Raw genomic sequence first — 20,045 nt, 5'->3', positions numbered from 1 at the left:
CTGTTGATGTTCTTTATATATTCCGAATATTAATATTTGATCAGTGATAAGTATATTTCAAATACATTTTCCTATTTTGAGGGTTATGTATTCACTTGTTTATGGCATTCTTTGATGAACAGGAGTTCTTAATTTTCCATAGTTGAGTATTTTTTTATTTTTTTCTTTAATAGTTATGAATTTTTATATCTTATTTAAGATGTCCTCCTCTATCCAGATAGAAAGGAAATCTTTTGCTATAGTTTCTCTTTTAATTATCCCAGTTGGATGTCCGACTGCTTCCCACTAGAACACTGAATGATGAGGCAGTGATGGATGCCACTGTAATGGCGTTACGTGTGCTTATTTATCTATTCAGCAAATATTTCGAAGTGTTCTGAAATGAACTTAATATGCTAAGCTAAGGAATTTTAATTTTGTCTCATAAAAAATGGAGATGAAATAAGCGGCTTTATTTTTAGGCAGATAATGAACTGAAGAGGAGTGAGCTAGAACTCGGGGACTATTTCCGGGGCTGTTACACTAGACAGAGGAAGAGGACGAAAGTACAGACTAGGAAGTTTCAGGGAAAACGAAGAAGAGGCTGGTCTGGAGAGGAAATTCTGAAGTGACATTGACATGACTTGAGAATCATTTAATACAAGGATGAGAGAGGGAGAAAAAAAAAGCGAGTATAATATTGACACTTCTGCAGGAAAAAACTGAAGGGGTCTACGATATGTGAATGGGAGTAGACAACATGAAGTTCTGAAAACAAGCTGAAATTAGTGGCAAACTTTGGAGAGTAGCCAACATATATATATTTGACCCATTTGTACCTTAAACAGGCACAGACCTTAAGAGGCTGCTCCTCAGATCCCAAACTCCTTTGCCCTTCACCTTACACACGGTCCGAGGGACAGTCACATGACAAGCAGCCATGGTGATTGGGTGCAGAGGAAGCTGTTTGGTCTAGTTTCATTTTCTTTTTTAAATCTTTAAGCGCCAATAAAATTATGATAAATATTGTTCGATTTAAAACTTACCCAAAGAATGTGGGATTAGTTCGTCTGGAGAATGAAGTATTTGTGATGTCTCTTCTGTCCTTTCTGCCAGGTTATCTCCTTGAAGCCTAAATAATTAAAAAGATAATTAGAAATAATTAGAAATGTGAACTACATACTATTGGGGGTCTGACTATGAACCTTTGGACTCTAAAATCAGCCATGCTTCTTCAAAGTAGAAATAAAAATATACCAAAAATCTTTGTAATACAGTGTTTTTGATTTTCTAAACTTTAAGGAAAAGATCTTCATTTTTTTTTTCTCCTGGATACATGGGAAGGTTAGTCCAGGTAGATGCTGCGTTTCTTCCTAGCCCGACTGGAGAAAGGCTTATAAGCAAATGTTTTTACTACTACAATGAGGAAGTGAGCAGGAGAAAATGCAAGAGTCTACACAGCATGCAAGAGTCTACACGGCATGCCCACCGGACCGCCGGACCGCTGGGTCCGGGTGCACTGGAGGGCTTCCACGGTCACCTCGAGGTTTATCAAACCCAGTTCTCCAAATTAACCAAACCTGAGCTCTAAGGCCTGCGGATCAAGGTCAGTCTCACAGTAGGAGTGAAGACCCCGAACGCGCGAGACTGCCCGGGGTCCTGGGGGACACTGGGTCTCCTTGGAGAGAGGAAGGCTGTGCTGATATTTTCTGACAGTATGTTTCTGAGCCTCCGTATCCACATCTCTATAGTGAGAAAAGTAGACCAGCCAAATCCAATTCGAACGGCTGGGTTTATACTGCACTGTGAAACTCCTTCATCGAGCGAGGTGGAGCTCATCGATAAATGCTGGAACTCTGTCCTAAGAACAGCAGAATAAGCTCTGCCAATGCTGGAGGACATTACGTCACACAATCCAGAGATCAGAGTTTCTGCCAGTGCCTTACTTTTCCTTGCATTTGGCTGATGGCAAGTGCCCTCATAGAAGAGTGTGAACACATACGTAACACACAGCATTAATATTTTTTTAAAAAATCAAGTACAGTCCATAACTGTACCGGGCCCCAAAATAAAATTTTCAACTCTTTTATATCTCTGCTTTTATATACTCCAGTGAAATCACATAATCATTTGAATTTGACTTTTGCATATTCAAGCGTCTATGCACACCTCTCTTTACCATTTGTGTAATTATAAATATTTTAAATTATATTTCCATGTATATTCCGATATTAAATTCCACATATTTCTGTATATATTATACATTTATACTTACAATTATCTTCTATACCAAAGCCATATTTACTGTATTATAAGATTAAAGAATTCTCAAGGGTAATATCCTGATAAATATAATACTTTTTGGTCAAATATATATGATTGTATACTTTTAATTAATATTTTAAATTTTACTTTGAAAAAATATTACTTTTAAATGAATGACTTAGCTACATACATCTCAAATGTGCCCAACTATTTCTTCCTACCTTGTTTACTTCTAATAATTAGGATAAGTACTTCACTAATCAGCAATAACAAATATTCTTTTATTGTCTTTGAACCAGTTCAAAAAGATTCTCAAGGATAGAAAGTATGTAGGTACATGAGACATTGAAAGGTGTGAGTAAAAATTATTATTAAAAATTGACAATGAACTCCAATACATTTGGGCATTTAACTAGGTCAAAAACTTAAGTAAAAAATAGATCTCCAACAAAGGCAGAACAACGCAAGAAATAAAAACTAAGTTGTAATTTTTTTTTGCTCATTGCAAGCTTCAGTAAAAAGAAATATTTATTGACCGTTTATTAATATGCTCAATAATAAGCCAAATGTTGTAGAGATGTAAAGAAATTGTAACTGTCCCTGATTTCAGAGTTCTCAATTTAGCTGAGTTAAAAAGACAAATGGCCGTGAAAACAACCCAACAAATTGGGTGGCCTTAAAAGCTGGCTCATCTTTATCCAAACACTGCCCTCCAGATACCTGAAGAGCTGAGTTTACCGTGACTTGGCACCAGCTTGGCTGAGGAATGTTTCACAGCCCTGCCACCCGTGAGTGCCCTGCCAATCCTTCCGAGCTGTAATCCACACAGCCCTACTTCTGTAAGAGGTTAATAGGTGCTATGCAAACAAGGGCTGGGTGGGCAAGTCCGGGAAATGCAGTCTTAATAAAAGTTAAATCGTTTCTCTCCCAACAAGAGTTTTACTCATACTCCAAACCTTTTTTCTTTGCTTTCTAAAACTCCTCCTTCATAGTCAAGACTCTTCTATATTCTCAGTCCCTTAACTAAATGTGTCCTGCTCCACCCTGTTGTAATTGAAAGCCTTTTCTAAGAATATTACACCTCTTTTTGCCTCTAAGAACACAGTACCTCCTCCCAAGGGAGGCTCCCTAACCCCTCCACCTCAGATAACGAGGATTATAAATATTAACCTGTCATCTTTCTGCCTATGAAAGCTTTGCTCAGGCTCATTTTTCTCTTCTTTGACTTAAGTGTCACTATTATCTTGAATAATTTTCATGTTCATGTGTGTTTATTCACTAACTTCAAAGTTCCTCCGTCTCAGATCTGGAAATCTTCTCTTCCACTTCACCCTGCCTAACCCAAGGACAGTCAACTAAGAACTGCTCCACGTCAGAAAGCTTTAAATCCAATGCTCGGTTCTCTAACAAACTCACCTCCTTTACGCTCTTTCACAGATGCACTGCCCTTAACACTTTCTCTTCAGTTAAACATAGATGTCCATTTTCTCTCTATTTTCTCCCAGTATCTGGCCTCTCCTGAGTCCCATCCTGCTCTACTCAGCTGGATTTGCTGTCTCCTCAGTTCCCATGCACCCATGTCTTCTTGTCATTACTGCCAACGACAATCGAACCCTGTGTTAATCCATCATTTTCTTGCACGTGCACAGCTGGACAATGCTGGAGAGAATCATGACACCCTAGGGTTGGTAAATACAAATCAATGGTCCCCAACTTTGAACTTGGGCTTCTTGGCTGTCATTCCTTCTTTCATTCCTTTCAAAGTCTTTTCAAAAATATCACCTCTACGTCATCCAGAAAAATTATGCAATCTGGAATAAAGACCTTCTACTCCCCCTCACATGTCACCTACAGAATTATCTTCATCTCTACCTATATTCACCATCTTTCCAATTCACAGAGGTTGAGAGGACCTCTCTCTTATATAAGGCTTAGATCACCCAGTAGGCTAGTGATTTGAATCCTGTCATCTCATCTGTCTTTTTAACCTTAATTTATTTTATCCACCACCAGTCATTCTGTTCATCTCTACTGTTCATTTTCTACAGCATGTAAACAAGCTCACTTCACATTCAGCCTTAAAAAAAAATCCCTCCCATAATTATCTAAAATATCTAGCTGTTGCTTCTTCTTGCTTATTCTTCTTTGATCCAAACTCCCTGAATATCCTTAATTGAATGCCTTTGATTCCATTCACTCCTCAATCTATTTTAATTTGGTTAGTGCTTCTAGCATTTTGAGATGACTGCTTCCATCAAGACTGCCTAACCTTCTAATTGCCAAAAACAATGGAAACTTTTAAGACCCCGCTTTCATCTAATCTTCAGCTGTACTTTGTGTGAATACTCTTTTCCCACTCTATACCATCTCCCTGAATCAGCTCATCCACTCATGGCTTTTATCACATGTAGGTTCAGGTCTTTCAAATCTTTATCTTGAGTCTTCAGCTCAGAATTGGTGTACCCAAATTCTCACAGGACAATTTATTTGGATGTACCATAAGCATCTCCAAGGCAACATGTCCAAAAGCAAACTCACGTTCATCACCATCCTTCCCTGTACTACATGTGGCTAATCATCCCCAGCCTTGCTAATCACACTGCCTAAAGAGTTTCCTTGAAACCATCACTTTTTCTTTATGCAACTACTATGATTTTGCTGCTCATCTTGATTCGCCTGGATTGTTATATAGTTGCCTCACTGATACTCACAAAAAATCCATTTTCTACATGGCTACCAGAAAGTTCAAAACAAATCCAACCATGTTATCCTTATGTTTTAAATATTTAAGTGTAAGAGATCCTAATGTGAGTATTCTTAGAGGACCATTGACAGGTTTTAGTAGGAATGACGCTAATTCACAATAAATGGAATGAAAAGTTTTTAGTTGATGTTCTCTTATTTGGACAGAAAGACAGTAACTTTAACCACATTCTCAAAATAATCCTTGACTCAAAGGAGTTTAAGAACTACCATTTTTATTGGCTTTTCATCGCCTGCGAGATGAGTTATGGTTTCCTTACCAAGTCATCTGAGTCTCTCTATTGCACAACCCCTACCTGTCTCTGCAAATTCATCTTGGATATTCTACCACGGGTTTTATGCTCCATAAATTCCAAACTGTTTTCACTTTCTGGCAGATATTTTGTTATTAAGATTCTGTGTCGTTATATAATTTTATCTAGCAGAATTTACTTTCCCTTCTTTTACTATGTGGCTTAAATCTAGTTTTTCATTTTAGATTCTCCTCTTTTAAGAAGCTTTTCTTCCAGAAGTCTTAGCACCTATGCAAATCTTTACCAGAACCTTCATTTTACTATATTTTAACATTTGTTTAGATGTCTGTTTGTCAACACACTCCAAGTGTCTTAAAGGCGTGAGTTTTACTTTTCATATTTTTATATTCCTAAAGCCTAGCTTAGATTGAGCTTCATACACTGTAAACTCTAAAAGAGATTCCAAAGGTATTTTTTAGTGATCAGCTCACCTTGGAGATAAGGAGGGGGGGGAAGCACCCAACTTACGTGTGAGAAATTTTCTACAGAATACTATAGAATAGTTATATTATAGTCCCTTGAAAAGAGGTAAAAATCATCCTGCATATATTTAGAAGCAAGCAGTTCTTAGCCGGTTTCACCTTAATGTGGAATGTGAGATAGAGGCTTATGTGTGAGGGGGTGTATGATCTGGAGGCAGGAGTGAGGGGCACAGGAGGAAAACACAGAAGGAGTGAAAGCCAAAACAAGCATGTGTTATTGACTCAGCCCCTGTACAGGTGGCTGTTGCTCAATACCGCAAGAATTCTAAGGATCATTATGAAATGTGTCTACTTTAAGGATGAAAGGGTAAAGCATTTGTCCATAGGCTGGTAAAGGGTGGTCCTTGAGTACTGATACTCCTGAACTTTTGAGTTACACATACACTAGTACTAGATGATTCTCATTGGTCATCTCAGGGCAGGAAATGATATATAAAAGATACCAGCATAAATGAGATGCCAGAGTTGCACCTGCACAAAGATGGTTGCCAGAAGCATGTGAAGAACTAGTAGCCAATGAAAGGTAAGGTGTTTGAAGCAGGGTACATATGGGGCCAATAAAGATAGTAAATATGTTTGGGTTTAAAATAAATGAATCAGACTTAATTTTATACTGATCAGTGAGACCTGGTTAGAGGAAATGCTGTTATAAATATTATTAAATTCTATCTCCAAGTTTGTGAGTCAGCAATTACATTCCATTGACTCAGTCCTAACAGTGAATAAGCCAGTGGAAGATGCTACCCCCAGAGACTTCTGTAGACCTTATCATAGAGCCAGTTACAGTACCAGGCACAGGTGTGTGGTCCGCAGACATCTGTTAAGGGGCTGAAGCCCCTGGGTCTTACAAATAGCCTTAAGGAAGATGAACCAGAACCAGTCAAGAGAAAAGAGGTCAAAGTTCATTCAAGGAGACTGGAAGCTGTAGCAATGGTTCAAATTTTGCTTGCTTGGGCCGGATCAAGTAGGCTATTCTACAATATCATTTCAAAATCTGATGCGGAAATGTGATGAAAGTAGGAAGCCAGTGGAGGATTCTGAACAGAGGAGTGATGTGATCAGACTTCTGCTTCAAGAACGTTCACGCTGCCTGCTGCACTGAGCGCAGACGGCAGGAGGGCAAGCGTGAAAGCATGGAGATTCTTCAGGAGGCGACGCCACCAATCTGGAGAGATGAGCATGGCTTGCCCGAGGGTGACAGTGGCAAAGGTGGTAAGAAGTGGACTTATTCTGGACAAATTCTGTAGCTGGAGCCAACAGTACCACTGATAAATTGGGCTTGGGGAGGTGAGAGGAATAAACAATAGCGCCATTCTTCTGTCTTGAGCAACTGAAACTACCATGTTGCCATTTGTGGAGATGTGGAGACTGAGGAAAAGAAAATTTGGTGGGGAGTAAGTAGAACTCGACTGCGGACATGGTAAGTTTCAAATGCATTTTAGATACATTAGTGGAGGTGTCAAGAGGCAGCTGGATCTCCACGTGGAGATGCTGAACAGACCGAGTTGTGGGGTGAGGCTTGGCCTTTCTGGGTTCCAAAATCTCTATGAAGAATTTCAGAATATCACACACTACTCTTTAATTCAGCTGTTTTGAAGAATATGATACCTGTTTCACTGGAAAATAAATGTTACATCATAAGAAATGTTGACGAACCACAATAAACAGTTTCAGTTTAAAGAAATTTTGAACACTGTTTTCAAAAAGTCTAGAAAATTAACTTCTTTCCCCTCCACCGTCTGCTTTTAATTCATGAAGCCTCTTTCATAACTACAGTCATCGAGTTATTTCTAAGTCTCTTTCTAAATGTTAATTTTCCATTTTAAGATTCCAGTATGTGCCTCAAGAATCACTTTTTCTGAGAAAAATTATAGCAACTCATTGTCACCTACTCAATTTTGAAGTCTAAAAAAAGCCAAAATTGTCCTCAACATCGAAAATTTACAGGGGACCTGGAAGGCGAAGCCCGCGTTGAGCGCCGAGCCTGCAATCTGGCGCGGGGCCTGCATGGGTCTGCATGATCCCTCCATGGACTCTGCAAGCTCCCGGGGTCAGAGGCCAGGTCTGAACCCCACACACCTTCAGGGCCTAGCACACCCATTTACGCGATGCCCCACCATTAACCGTCTAATTTAAATGGCGCCTATCGGTAGTCACTAAGCACTTGTCATAGTGCCTTTTCTACCCTAGAAAAATGTCCCTGCAGCCATACAGAAGTCTGCCACCCTCCACCCATGTCCCAGTTCTTCAGAAAATTAATTACCCAGACCTCCTCCTTCTCACTCACCCTTCCAAACCACAGGCTGGACCTCCGCTTTCTCCCTCAGCCCAGGCCTCTCCAGTCTGACTCTTGGGAAGATGGTCTGCTTACTTTGACTCTGGCCCTTTGACACTGCCAGGTCCCCTCAGCAGCATCCTGTGCCCCTAGACACAGCTCTATATCCTGGCACCTCCGGCAAATATTCTTCCCCTGGTATCTCCTTTGCCAAGAGAACATTCCCATCAGTGCCTAGATTTCCCTTCCTATTTTAGCGCTATATGGACTTAAAAATCTCCCTTCCAGCATTCGTTTGGTAGGCACGCTGGCTGTTTCTTGCCTCTTGCTGTTTATGTCGCGGGAGAGTCGGTAACAATACATCAAGATGAAGCATCTTTCTCCTGAGAGCGGAACAGATTAGAATAACACTCTCCTCCCCAGAGGGCTTTCTTTATATTCTGCTTTCTAAATTCTCTCTTATTCACGAGAACCTCTGGACATTAACCTCTAAAATATGATGATTGATGGTGACACCGAGATAAAAACCATGCTCTTTCCTGTGAAATTTTCCTTTTAACTTCCTATCTCCTGAAAGTGAGATACGGGCCTGCAAAGTATAACTCTCTAATCAAATTTATAGTTCTCTCATGCATACCTGATTGCAGGCATGTAGCTGCCACAGGTGGCCTCTTATCTGGGCTGCTAATTACTCTCCTGGCAGAGGCTTAAGAATTTTAAAACCAAATCTAAAAAAAGCATCCATAGAGAATTGATATGCTTTATTTTCAGACTCTTCTGCTTTACCTCAACTCAAATGCAAAATGTCACCCCAAAATATGGTAAAGAAGATCTGGCATGGAGCAGGGCTGATTTTTAGCCTATCTTGGGACGACGAAACCAGATTTTCCAGGCGGATATAACTAGGATGTGGGCCACTAACTCACACTCCTTGGCCCAGATTATTACGCACACGAAGGACAAGCATGGGGACATTCCAACCTTCCTGAAATCTGAGGCAGCCATGAGAAAAGATCACATATAAGTTGCCAGACTGCTCTGGAGCTAAGGAAGCTCCAAAAGAAAGCAGCCACACAACGTAACGTCTGAGCCAGAGGCAGCCCCGGGCACTGGAATCTCAAGCTGTCTTCGGCACCACTATTAATGCACATTTTAAACCAGATTTCATGTCTACAAAGTGATCTGGTGAAGCGTGGGTATGCTTTCAGTCTACTATCATCCCTCGAGAGGACACTTCTTAAAATCTAGCTAAATCAAAACAGGCAGGTAAGGTCCTTATTTGACACTGTAGAGCTGTGGTCCTTCATTTTTTAGGCTGCTTTGGAATCACCTAGAGGACTTCTTAAAACACAGGTTGCTGGGCTCCCCTTCCTCTTCTCCTTCCCTTCCTCTTCCCCACCCCCTTCCCGCCTCCCGGGATTTTCTGATTCAGAAGGTCCGGAGTGTACCCCCGGAATTTGTGTTTCTCCCCAGTTCCCAGGCGGTGCTGACACCGCTGTCTGTGGCAGTGGGACTGCGCTATGCCTGGAAGGCCAAAAACAGAGAAGACTCTACCAGAGGATGTTGTTGATATATTCCTTTCTCTAACTTGCCGGGTATTGACTTTTAGCTGAACACTAAATTCTATGTCCAAGTGGGTAGGATTCCATGTTACTGAGGTGAAAACTCTCAGAATCAGACTCCCTCTGAGTCAGGACGCTGCACAGTGAGCCAAACTCAGAGAACGGCTTGGTCAGCCGTCATCCAGCCCAGCAGCAGCTGTGAGGGGTCTTGCTAAAGCACTGATTTCTACAAAATGGGATTGTGAGGGGAGCCAAAACACGCTTTTGAAAAACTGCCAAGACTTTGTTCTTTCCTTTGCCGTTCCTTCCTTTAATCAGAGACCCCTTACTCACGGTACTGAAAGCAGAGGCTGCCTCACATATGTACCTGATGGAAGACGACCCCTCTTTTGTAGGTCTACTGGGAGCATCCCTTAGACTGCTGACTTCTTTTGTATGTAGCTGATCTCTTCCCCTTTCTCTGGTGGTTAAAGGCAAACTCAACGCTGTCAGACTTTTCTTTGCCGTAGCGCTGGTGGGGACAATATGCCCCCACTGCCTAAGTTGGCTGGTTTATGTTCCTTTCTTTGCTTTTTCCACTTCATAAGATTTGGAATAACTGGAATTAACTATGATACTGCGAGTCAGCTACATGCGGTATCATAAATTCTGAGAAATTATTGCTAGATATGAGACCAGCATGGAGTAACAGCGGGCAGCCTCACAGCAATCCATCAGAAAGTTGTACCTTTTTGTGAGGAGAAGACGAAACACACCAGTGCCATCTAATTAGGAGGGATGGGGGAGAGGAGATAGGGAAATTGGAGAATTCCTTAGAAATCTGAATCCACTGTATTCTGAGGTTACAACCTAAGGAAGGTGAGCTGGCACATCAAACAGTGTGGCCTTCCCAAACGGAGTTTTATGACTTGACTTCTCCATAAAGGTCATACTCTATATTCCAACAGAACACTGTTGAATGTAAAAAATTTAACCATACAAATATAATTTGGTGTCCCTTTCCTTGAATGATTTTTTTCCTTTAATGTGTTCCTTCAGTGCTTTAATGTAGCACTGATGTGCCCATAATAGGCAGTAAATAGTTGCAACTTGAATGTCTAACTTTAGCACCAGCCCTGAGCTTGATATATCTTCTATGTTTAAGTTTGTTATAGAGCAGGAAGCTTTGCTTGTTTTTTTTTTTTTTTTTTTTTTAACAGAACTCCGGGTAGTAAGTACACACTTGTGTACTTAATGAATAGATATTTAATTGCCTTGTGTTTTAGTATTTGGACAGCACACTGAAATTTGCTAATAAGCAAGTTGATAATTGGGAAAACAAGATTGGTTTAGGAGATGTTAAATATGTGGAGTTCTTGATGACACTGGGAAAGATAAAGACCTTTTATTCTTGTAATAGTGCTTTTAAAATTCTTAAGGAGGACAGCGCTGAATACAAACGTCTGCATTAACTGGAACAGCCAATAAAAAGCATGAAGATGTTAGGGGGTGTCTCTTGGCATAACATTACAGAAGAAGAAATATATTCAGTGACTTACCACGGAATAGAAATCCTGCTTTGTTAAATTTTAACTACTTTAGTCTGGAATTTATTTTTTCTAATGTGCAAATCAACTGATCTCTTGAAGTAATCACAGAATTTGTTTTTAGTAGAATTTTTTTCTCTCTGCTTTCTGCTTTGGGAAACTAAAAATGGTTTGCATTGGTAACCACACCTAGAGTGTAAATAAAATGTTTCCAAGGGGTCTTAACTTTTTCTTAATTTAATTTATTGTTATATAATTATCATATTTCAAGTCATGTTATTTTTTTCACAGATTTCATTTATTTTTCTAACTTTTATATGCCATGATTTAGATGTTACAGAATTTCTGGTTTGAAGTGAAAAAAATAGGTTTTTATATTGAAAATTCTGAAGAAAATTATTAATAAGAAAACTCAAATGGCCTTTCCTAAAAATACAAAATTATTGATGTTAAAGTTATTTGATTTTCCTTTTAAGTATTTCATACTCCGCTTTGACCATTAATGTTTATAATTGAAAACAAACACATAGCCTGTTAATTTTGGTTCTTATTCTGAAATGTTTTTAAAAAATTCAAAATTTAATGACACAGTACTCTTTGTTTTAATAGTAATGATATGTCTAGTCTGGTGTGATTCTAAAATATTTCTTTTATATTAATGAGACTAATTAACTGGTCAGTGATTATAAAGATAGATAATGGAAGACATACATAGAGATAAAATAAATATAATCATACATTCAATATGGCTTATGCAGGTCATTCAAGAACTTTTACCAATTATAAGGGTAATTACCATAACAAGTAATTAAAAGTCTTGCAACTTCAGTTTTACTACAGAGTGTACCTGGGAGATCTAGAATGTCAAGCAAGTAAATAAATAATCTTTTAGGTATGGATAAAATAGTAAAATATAATTTTTCACTATTTGCTCCTATTTCTCATATAAGATGCATCATCTTATGACAGTAGGAAAATAAAAATGGAAAAAAAATAGAAAGAGTCATTTAAATTAATCTTCCCTCGTAACTATTTGATGTCAGTCATAGTAGTATCTTTTTGGTTAACAAAAGCAAAAATAAACAAATCAAACTTCATCAAATTAAAAAGCTTCTTTCTGCACAGGAAGGAAGCCATCAACAAAACAAAAAGACAACCAACTAAATAGGAGAATATATTTGTAAATGATATGTTCGATTGAGATTCAAAATATGTAAAAAACTCATAAAACTCTGAACAAAAAAATAAACAATCTGATCAAAAAATGGGCAGAGGACATGAAAAGGCATTTCTTCAAAGAAGACATACAGATGGCCAACAGACATATAAAAAGATGCCCAACATCATTAATAATCAGGGAAATGCAAATGAAAACCACAAAGATACCACCTCACATTAGTCAAAATGGCTATTATCAAAAAGTCAACAAATAATACGTGTTGGTGAGGATGTGGAGAAAAGGGAGCCCTGTGTACTGCTGGCGGGACTGCAAACTGGTGCAGCCACTATGGAAAACGGTCTGGAGATTCCTCAAATAACTAAACATAGGTACACCATGCGGCCCAGCAATTCCACTTCTGGGCATTTATCCAAAGAAAACAAAACACCAGTTCAAAAAGATATGTGCATCCCTATGATCATTATAGCATTTTGACAATAATACTACAATATCCAAGCTATGGAAGCAACCTAGGTATATCCATCAATAAACAAATGGATAAAGAAAACATGATGTATATATTTACACACACACACTCACACATGCATGCACACACAGGAATATTACGCAGCAATAAAAAAGAATGAAATCTTGCCATTTGTGACAACTTGGATGGATCGAAAAGATATTATGCCAAGTGAAATAAGTCAGGCAGAAAAAGACAAGTACCACATGGTTTCACTTATAGGTGAAATCTAAAACTCCAAAGCAAATGAACAAACACAACAAAATAAAAACAGACTCGTAGAAACAGAGACCAAAGGGAAGGTTACGAGAAGGGAGGGGCTGGGGTGATGGGTGAAAAAGGTTAATGGGGAATATAGTCGATACTACTGTTACAGATTTGCGTGGTGACATAGATTGCTAGAGTTAGAGGGGCGATCACATTGTAAGATATAGAAATGTTGAATCACTATATCGTACATCTGAAACTAATATAACCAATATAATACTATACTTAAACTATACTTCAATTAAAAAAAACTTTAAATAAATTTATGTTCCCATATCATGACAACAAAATAAAGTCCAACAGTGCCTTTGCTATTACATTATTAAAAAGGGTATTTAAGCATGAATAGATATTAGGATACTTTGAAAAATTATTATTTTCACATCCTATTGATATTCTTGATAACACATATATGTATAAAACTGAAAACTCACGATTTTCCATCACAGCAATTTCTGTGATTAGTCTCTTTACAGAAACACCATATAAAGCATAAATCCTTTCTTAAACAAATTATTACTTCTCAAATCATTTAAATAACATGTTTTATTGTGTGTCATTCTAACATTCCACGAGGAATATTTTAACATTCCACGAGGAAAAAAAAAATGGCAAATGCACTTAAGGCCTATAGTTCTGATTTTCCTAAGTATTTGATGGCAGTCTGTTTTCCTGGATAATTTGCTTTTAGAACAACTGCCCTCCTATCTCCAAAAGTGTAGCCCATAGAAAACATTTAATAAAAACATGTTAATTAGAGGCACTTAAAGAAAAAGGTTTATAAAAATTGGAATTTCAGGAACATCTAAGTAGCTAATCAGTAGACATTTGGAAATATTGCTTGTACTGAGGGAGATTATTTATTTCAACAAAAAAAAAAATAGCAGCTCAAACGTTGCAATACTTCTCCACTCTTCTTGTGGAGCTCCTTCAAGATGTGTGCAACCTTCTTAAATGAATTAAAAGTCATCCACGACAGCATGGGGGCTGCAACATGTCCATGCTCATTGTGTGCCCGTCACTGGGGAATTAAACATTTTGCCCAAGGATGCTCAGCTAGTATATGTTGAAACTGGGATGTCGTTAGACACTCAAGTTCAAGTTCTTAACCATCATGCTGTACTTGCTTTCAGGAGTTCAGCTGGTAAGATGAATACATCGTTTTACTGGATCAATTCTCAAGTCACAGCAATTCGATCTGAAAGTAAGGGCATCACCCTCATGACCTAATCGCTTCCCAAAGCCCTCACCTTCTAATTCCATCACCTCGGGGGTTGGGAAGACACAGACATTCAACTATAGCACCTAAATATTCTTTTGACAAGCTAATGTTTATGAGAAGAATTCTAAATGGAATTTGAACTTTAAACCCACTAAGAATTAAAAACAAGGCTTCCTGCTTACATGAAACACAGTAATAACTAGAATCAAGATATCTATAAAATTCATAAAGCTTGTTTTTATTCTACAATAACAACCAAATAATTTTATCTTAAAACAGAGCTAGAAAAAAAGGATATTTAACTGACTTCTCAGTTTGAAGTTATTTATTACTACATCAGTTCCAAATTTCTTAGTATCTAAATTATAAAACTAATAATCTATAAAAACAGGATAATCATTTCACCCCAATAATACAGGCAAAAAATTATCTGTTTGCTTCATTTAAACTTTTATAGCTTGACAAATAGGTTTTTTATTTCTTATAAATAACATGCCTGACTCCATCCCACCAGTCTTTTACCCCAAAAATGGATTAGGCAGTATAATAAATTTTAAAAATGTGTCTAATTTCCAAATAGGACGAGCAATTTGACAGCTTTAAAACTAGGAGGCAACACTGTATCATAGCAAGAATCGGGCTTTCAAGTCAGATTGAGCACCGTTCAAATTGTACCTGTGCCACTTCTCGGCCTGTTGACCTTAATCAGTGTCTCTAGTCTCCTTGAACTCCACTTTCATTTGCAAAATAAAGCTAAAAAACATCCACTTGGGAGAGTCGTTGTGGGAATTGGAGACATTTCTAAATACCGAATGTAGTGCTTGGCACGCACAGCTGGTGCTTCTGCACAAACTTAGCTTCAAAATGCTGTGGAGCGAGAGATACTGTGAACGTGCTTTTTAAAGCAATACCCAAGTCTATGCCTTAACGTACGTATTTGTTTCAATATTACACATTAGGCCACTAAATCAATCAGTTAGGCTCCATTCATTCACTGGGAATTGTAACTGAATTCATCATCGGGTTTAGCACTTTGCAGACATGTGATTTTTGAGTCTCGGTTTTTCAGGAAATGTCAGCTCCGGCTCTGAATCGCCACGTGCTCACCTCTCCCCTCCACCTTTTTCCCTGACCATTACACTTAGAATATTTCACAGGCTCTTGCATTTAATCTGAACTCTTTACGTCTCTGTGTGAACTCTGATGGAAGAGATAATGAAGAAGAGCTCTGGTAATCGCATAACAATAGATTCATCCATTAAACATACACTGTATTCATTCATGGATTCTCTTACAATGTCCGTTATCACAGACGATTTTCTTCCAGCAAAGTGTTTATTATGTTGCTTACATGGCATCTTAGTTTCTAAGCATTACAATGATAAAACAATTGGCACAGATTTCTAATTTTTGAGATTTACTAAAATAGTATTTTTTTTGAAATTTGCATAATAATTTGTGTAAATGATTGTATTCATTTTATCTACTGTATATTAACAGAATATAAAAATAAATATTTGTAATAAAACAGTAATTATTCTAAATTCTTATCACTTACTAAATTCAACAATGACACTTTTTCCTTTTATCATACAAAGTTAAATTTTTTTTTTACAAACAGGCTATAATGTTAACCTTTTTCTAAGATTATTCTAGTAAGGTAAACAGTATTAGATGAGCCTTTAAAAAAACAAACTTGATTTACACGTTATTAGCAGGATTCTGATTACTATTGGTTATAGAATATTAAAGATTAGATGTTATGCTAATTTTAAAATCATTCTCAGAAATCACACATAAGTCAGCCTAAATTTAGGCAATTGGTCAGTATCAGTTAAACATGTTCAAGTCTAAACTTAGATAAATTTCCGAAATATAATGAGAATTCATGACTTTAGAGAAAGGAGAATGGATGGATCTAAATGGCTTGTCTCTTATTCAAAGCAAAACAGTCTTCAACAAAATGTATGACTATTTCTTACAACTCAATTTTTTTTTGAGATCCCAGTATCTACCTAAACCTGCTCCTAAATCCTACGTTACGCCTGTTAAAGATTTCTTTCTGCGATGGGGAGCTATCTTATATCGAAGGTGCTCAGATTCTCTCCAACTTTCTTTCTCTTATGGACCAGGATCTCCTGTTTTATTTTTGCCATGAAGCAGACATATCCCAGGCCAAGAGTGACACACGCTGAGTCTTGGAAGACAGACCCATCATACTCTGTATTTTTATAAGTTCACTGAACATTTTAAAATAAACGATGTTAGGTTGGTCACACGGGACCTCATTCAGATGGTGGAAGAGAAAGGAAGAGGAATCAATAAAATAAAGGAGACGAAAGAAACAGAAAGAGAAATAAGCAGACTCACCTCCTTCTGCATGTTACACATAATGCTTACTGTTTTTATAGGTTTTTCATTTTGAAAGTCAATTAAAAAACATCGGTTGATCCTTAAAACAGTTCTGAAGGGAAGCACAGTGCCGCTGTCTCCCTTACCATCTGGAATTACACAGGCTGTGGACACAGCCAGGTGGATGCTGGCTTATGCGAGTGGGTTTGCTGACTTCTAACTCTTGCGATCATTTTCATAATTTGAATGTGAAAAATTTCCCCCAAGCCAGGTATCAAAAATAATAAATGTAACATCTTTTTATTATTGTCAAACTACCACTTATTCTTTCCTCGTAATTGATGGAAAGACTACATATAATTAGATTTTGATTTTTCACTATAACAAATATTTGAAAGCTGTTGGGATATACGTTTGTTTCTTTGAAACAGAGACCTCTTTCCAGACGGATCATAGCTGTCATTCTGATTTCTATTCATGTTTTAAACTTGTATATGTCACAGTTCTTTGCTTGGTTCTCTGTTTGGCATCAAGAGAGGCAAAGCAAAATTGAGATATGGCTTCTTCATGTTGACCTTTCTCCGAGCGTTTGAGAAACAGAGAAACAGTTCAATGCCCCTGCTTAGTCTCAATGGGGTCTTTGCTTCTCTTCATGGGAATCAGTTTTAAGGTTCTCACCATCTAGAGGAGCCTGACTACTGGTTCCATCTCTAAAACTCTAACAGTGAGCAAGACAGATATTCACAAATCAGTTCTAAGCCATACTTTTGTCTAAATCTTATAAATACCCTTTTAAGCAAAATCTGAGTTCCCCGAACAACATTCCACATGACTTATGTAAAATCATTTGACAACAGTCAAGTAAGTGAGGCTATAATCCAGGGGCCCGAGAGTCCAGAGTTCTTGCCATTGTCAAATTTAACTGTAAATCTTGTTATTTCTATTCAATCTGACTGTACTGAAAAGCTTCCTTGCGTCCAAAATCAGTGCTAACTCTCCGTAGCCACGCTCGGATTTCATCCCGCCTCGCTGGCACTTGGCTACAGTAAGTCTGTAACATGTGGGATCTCTAGGGCTATCTTTCCAAGTACAGCTGCATAATCTTTTTTTCTTCTTAAAAACCCAATGGAAATGTAATGGTTTGCTCTTAATTTGGAAAAACAAATTTTAAAGATTTGGAAAAGAATTTCATGAAGCTATTACAAAATTTCTTTAGCCCAAAAAGACTGTGAGTACCTCTATGCTCTGAAACTTAACTTTTTTTAATTTCCAAAATGATACTTTGGAGCAAATCGATGTAAGTCAACGACTGCTTGCTGACAGACTTAAACTGCCTCTAGCACAGCGATTCTGGTTACCGAATGCACTAGTCTATTACACTCCTTAGACAACTCTTACTCAATTATAAAAATTTTCAAATTACAAACTGAATAACATCAAAATTGTAAAATAAAAGTTTTCATTTTCGGCAATAATTTAACAATTATAAATGCAGGTTTGGCTGAGACTAAACTGGTAATGGAATGCAACGGTGAGAATTAGCTAATGGGATGCGACGGTGAGAATTAGCTCTCCGGGCCCGGCATGCCTACGCTCTTACACGTGTCCGCCAATGTCCTGCAACTGCTCCCCATCTGAACTACTGAGAAACTTAGTTCTTAAAGTGAACCAACACTTTCACTGGCCTCTACTTCGCTCTAACAGCTGTCTTCTCTGTCCCATGACGTGAAAGTAAAAGGCACCCGTTCTAGTGTAAACACACAGGCGGTGGAATCGAGTGACGGTTCTCAGTGATCAGATGGTCATCAACGGGATCCAGAATATGCTCACAGTTTTTAATTCATCTTTTAAATGAAAATATCAAAAGTTTTAGTTCTTAGAAAATGTGTGGATCCATAAAATAAAATTGAGTTTGAAAAACCCTGGATTAGTACACAATCCTTCTGTCATGTTCCCTTCTACCATCCCGTGAACTCACTGTCATGATTTCAGAGGTGGCGTGAGCTGTGACTCTACACAGAAATTCAGCTTCAGAAAGTGCTGGTGCAATTATTTACTTAGCTAATCAAAACATTATCAAGCGCATAATATGTGCATCACGTTATGCTAAATACAGAGGATACAAGAGAGCACAAGAGACTCGGTCTAATGTCTACATGGAGCCCACTCTAAAAAGAGGGAGAAAACCAGATAGCTCAATTGTACAATTGATTTGTCACAATTTTTTTCAAGTGACATAAGAAGTCGTAGTGCGAAATCACCTAACATAGTCGGATGACCGAACCTAGTCAGGAAATTGTGAAGACACAACAAGACAAGGGAGAGTGGCTGAGCAGGGAGCAGAGCAGCTGGCTCTCCGTAGAGAGGCTCCATCCTCCTGCGTGGGGACAAAGCAGTCGGCTCCAGCCCTGTATCTGGAAGGCATGACTGCTCAGTCAACAGATGTAGGCGGGTTATTGAGCCCATATTCCTTGTTCTCAACAAAGAAAAGCATCTTTCTCGGTTCTTTGGGAAACCAGAAACTCATCCTAAAGATGGAAAAAGAAAGTGACAGTGCCCTGAGATGATAATTCACCCTGAAGTACAGCTGTTTGCATCTCTGCCTTGGAACACTAAGACGCCTCACTGAAGCATTAAGGAGCTTAACGGGTTGGGCTGGAGGAACTGGCTCAGCAAGTGACAGAAGTATGAATCCAAACTCGGTTCAGTTTAAACCGCAGCTCAGAAAAAGAGAAAACTGTCTTAGTCCATCCAGGCCACTATAACCAAATGCCACCGGCTGGGCGGCTTACGAGCAATGGAGATTTACTCTCACGGTGGCAGGGGATCTGCCTACCAGCTCGTCTTACCGGACCTCGTACTCCGCAGATGCTCCGCCAGATAGTTACCTAGCATCTGCTTGGATATTTCAAGGAACAGAGCACTCACACTTGCTGGGTGTCGGACCTTTCCTGCCCAGTTGTCCCACTATCCTTTCTTCAGCTGAAGTACAGCCTGTGTGTCCTTTAGTTTAATGCCAGCACTGCTTTTTGAAGCAACAAAAATAAGTATATTTTTTCTTCCATGGGATTGCCCTTTAAATATGCACAGCTCTGTTTATGCTCTTCCAGTATAAACTCCCTAAATCTTCTTATTTTCTTGAACTATTGAGCTGAGGAAAATTTTATATTTCTCCTGTGTGTTGGACAACTTGGTATTTAGACCCAAAGTCAATTTTTAATGGAGGTTTAATCTATTTTTTTTTAATGCACCTTTAAGACTATGTATTGTCTTAAAGTATTGACATATTAAAAAATGCACTTTAAATTTATACTTTTAAAATATAAAAAGGTTTTCCTTAATATCTCTTTAATATCTATGTTGTTATTTTCTAG

At 38.2% G+C, this 20,045-nt stretch overlaps 1 protein-coding gene across 1 annotated transcript in view; it reads right to left on the bottom strand.

The window, feature by feature from the left end:
* Positions 1-20,045, bottom strand: part of CUNH8orf34 (chromosome unknown C8orf34 homolog) — a 291,185-nt gene that overhangs the window by 71,483 nt on the left and 199,657 nt on the right. Inside the window, exon 8 of the mRNA XM_011364628.1 lies at positions 1,026-1,111. Coding sequence (XP_011362930.1) covers positions 1,026-1,111 — 86 coding nt within the window. The remainder of the gene's footprint in view (positions 1-1,025; positions 1,112-20,045) is intronic.

Source organism: Pteropus vampyrus, unplaced genomic scaffold (assembly GCF_000151845.1).
Source record: "Pteropus vampyrus isolate Shadow unplaced genomic scaffold, Pvam_2.0 Scaffold99, whole genome shotgun sequence".
Taxonomy (NCBI): domain Eukaryota; kingdom Metazoa; phylum Chordata; class Mammalia; order Chiroptera; family Pteropodidae; genus Pteropus; species Pteropus vampyrus.
Note: the sequence above shows the minus strand (reverse complement) of the source record. Positions and strands in the feature narration are given on the sequence as shown.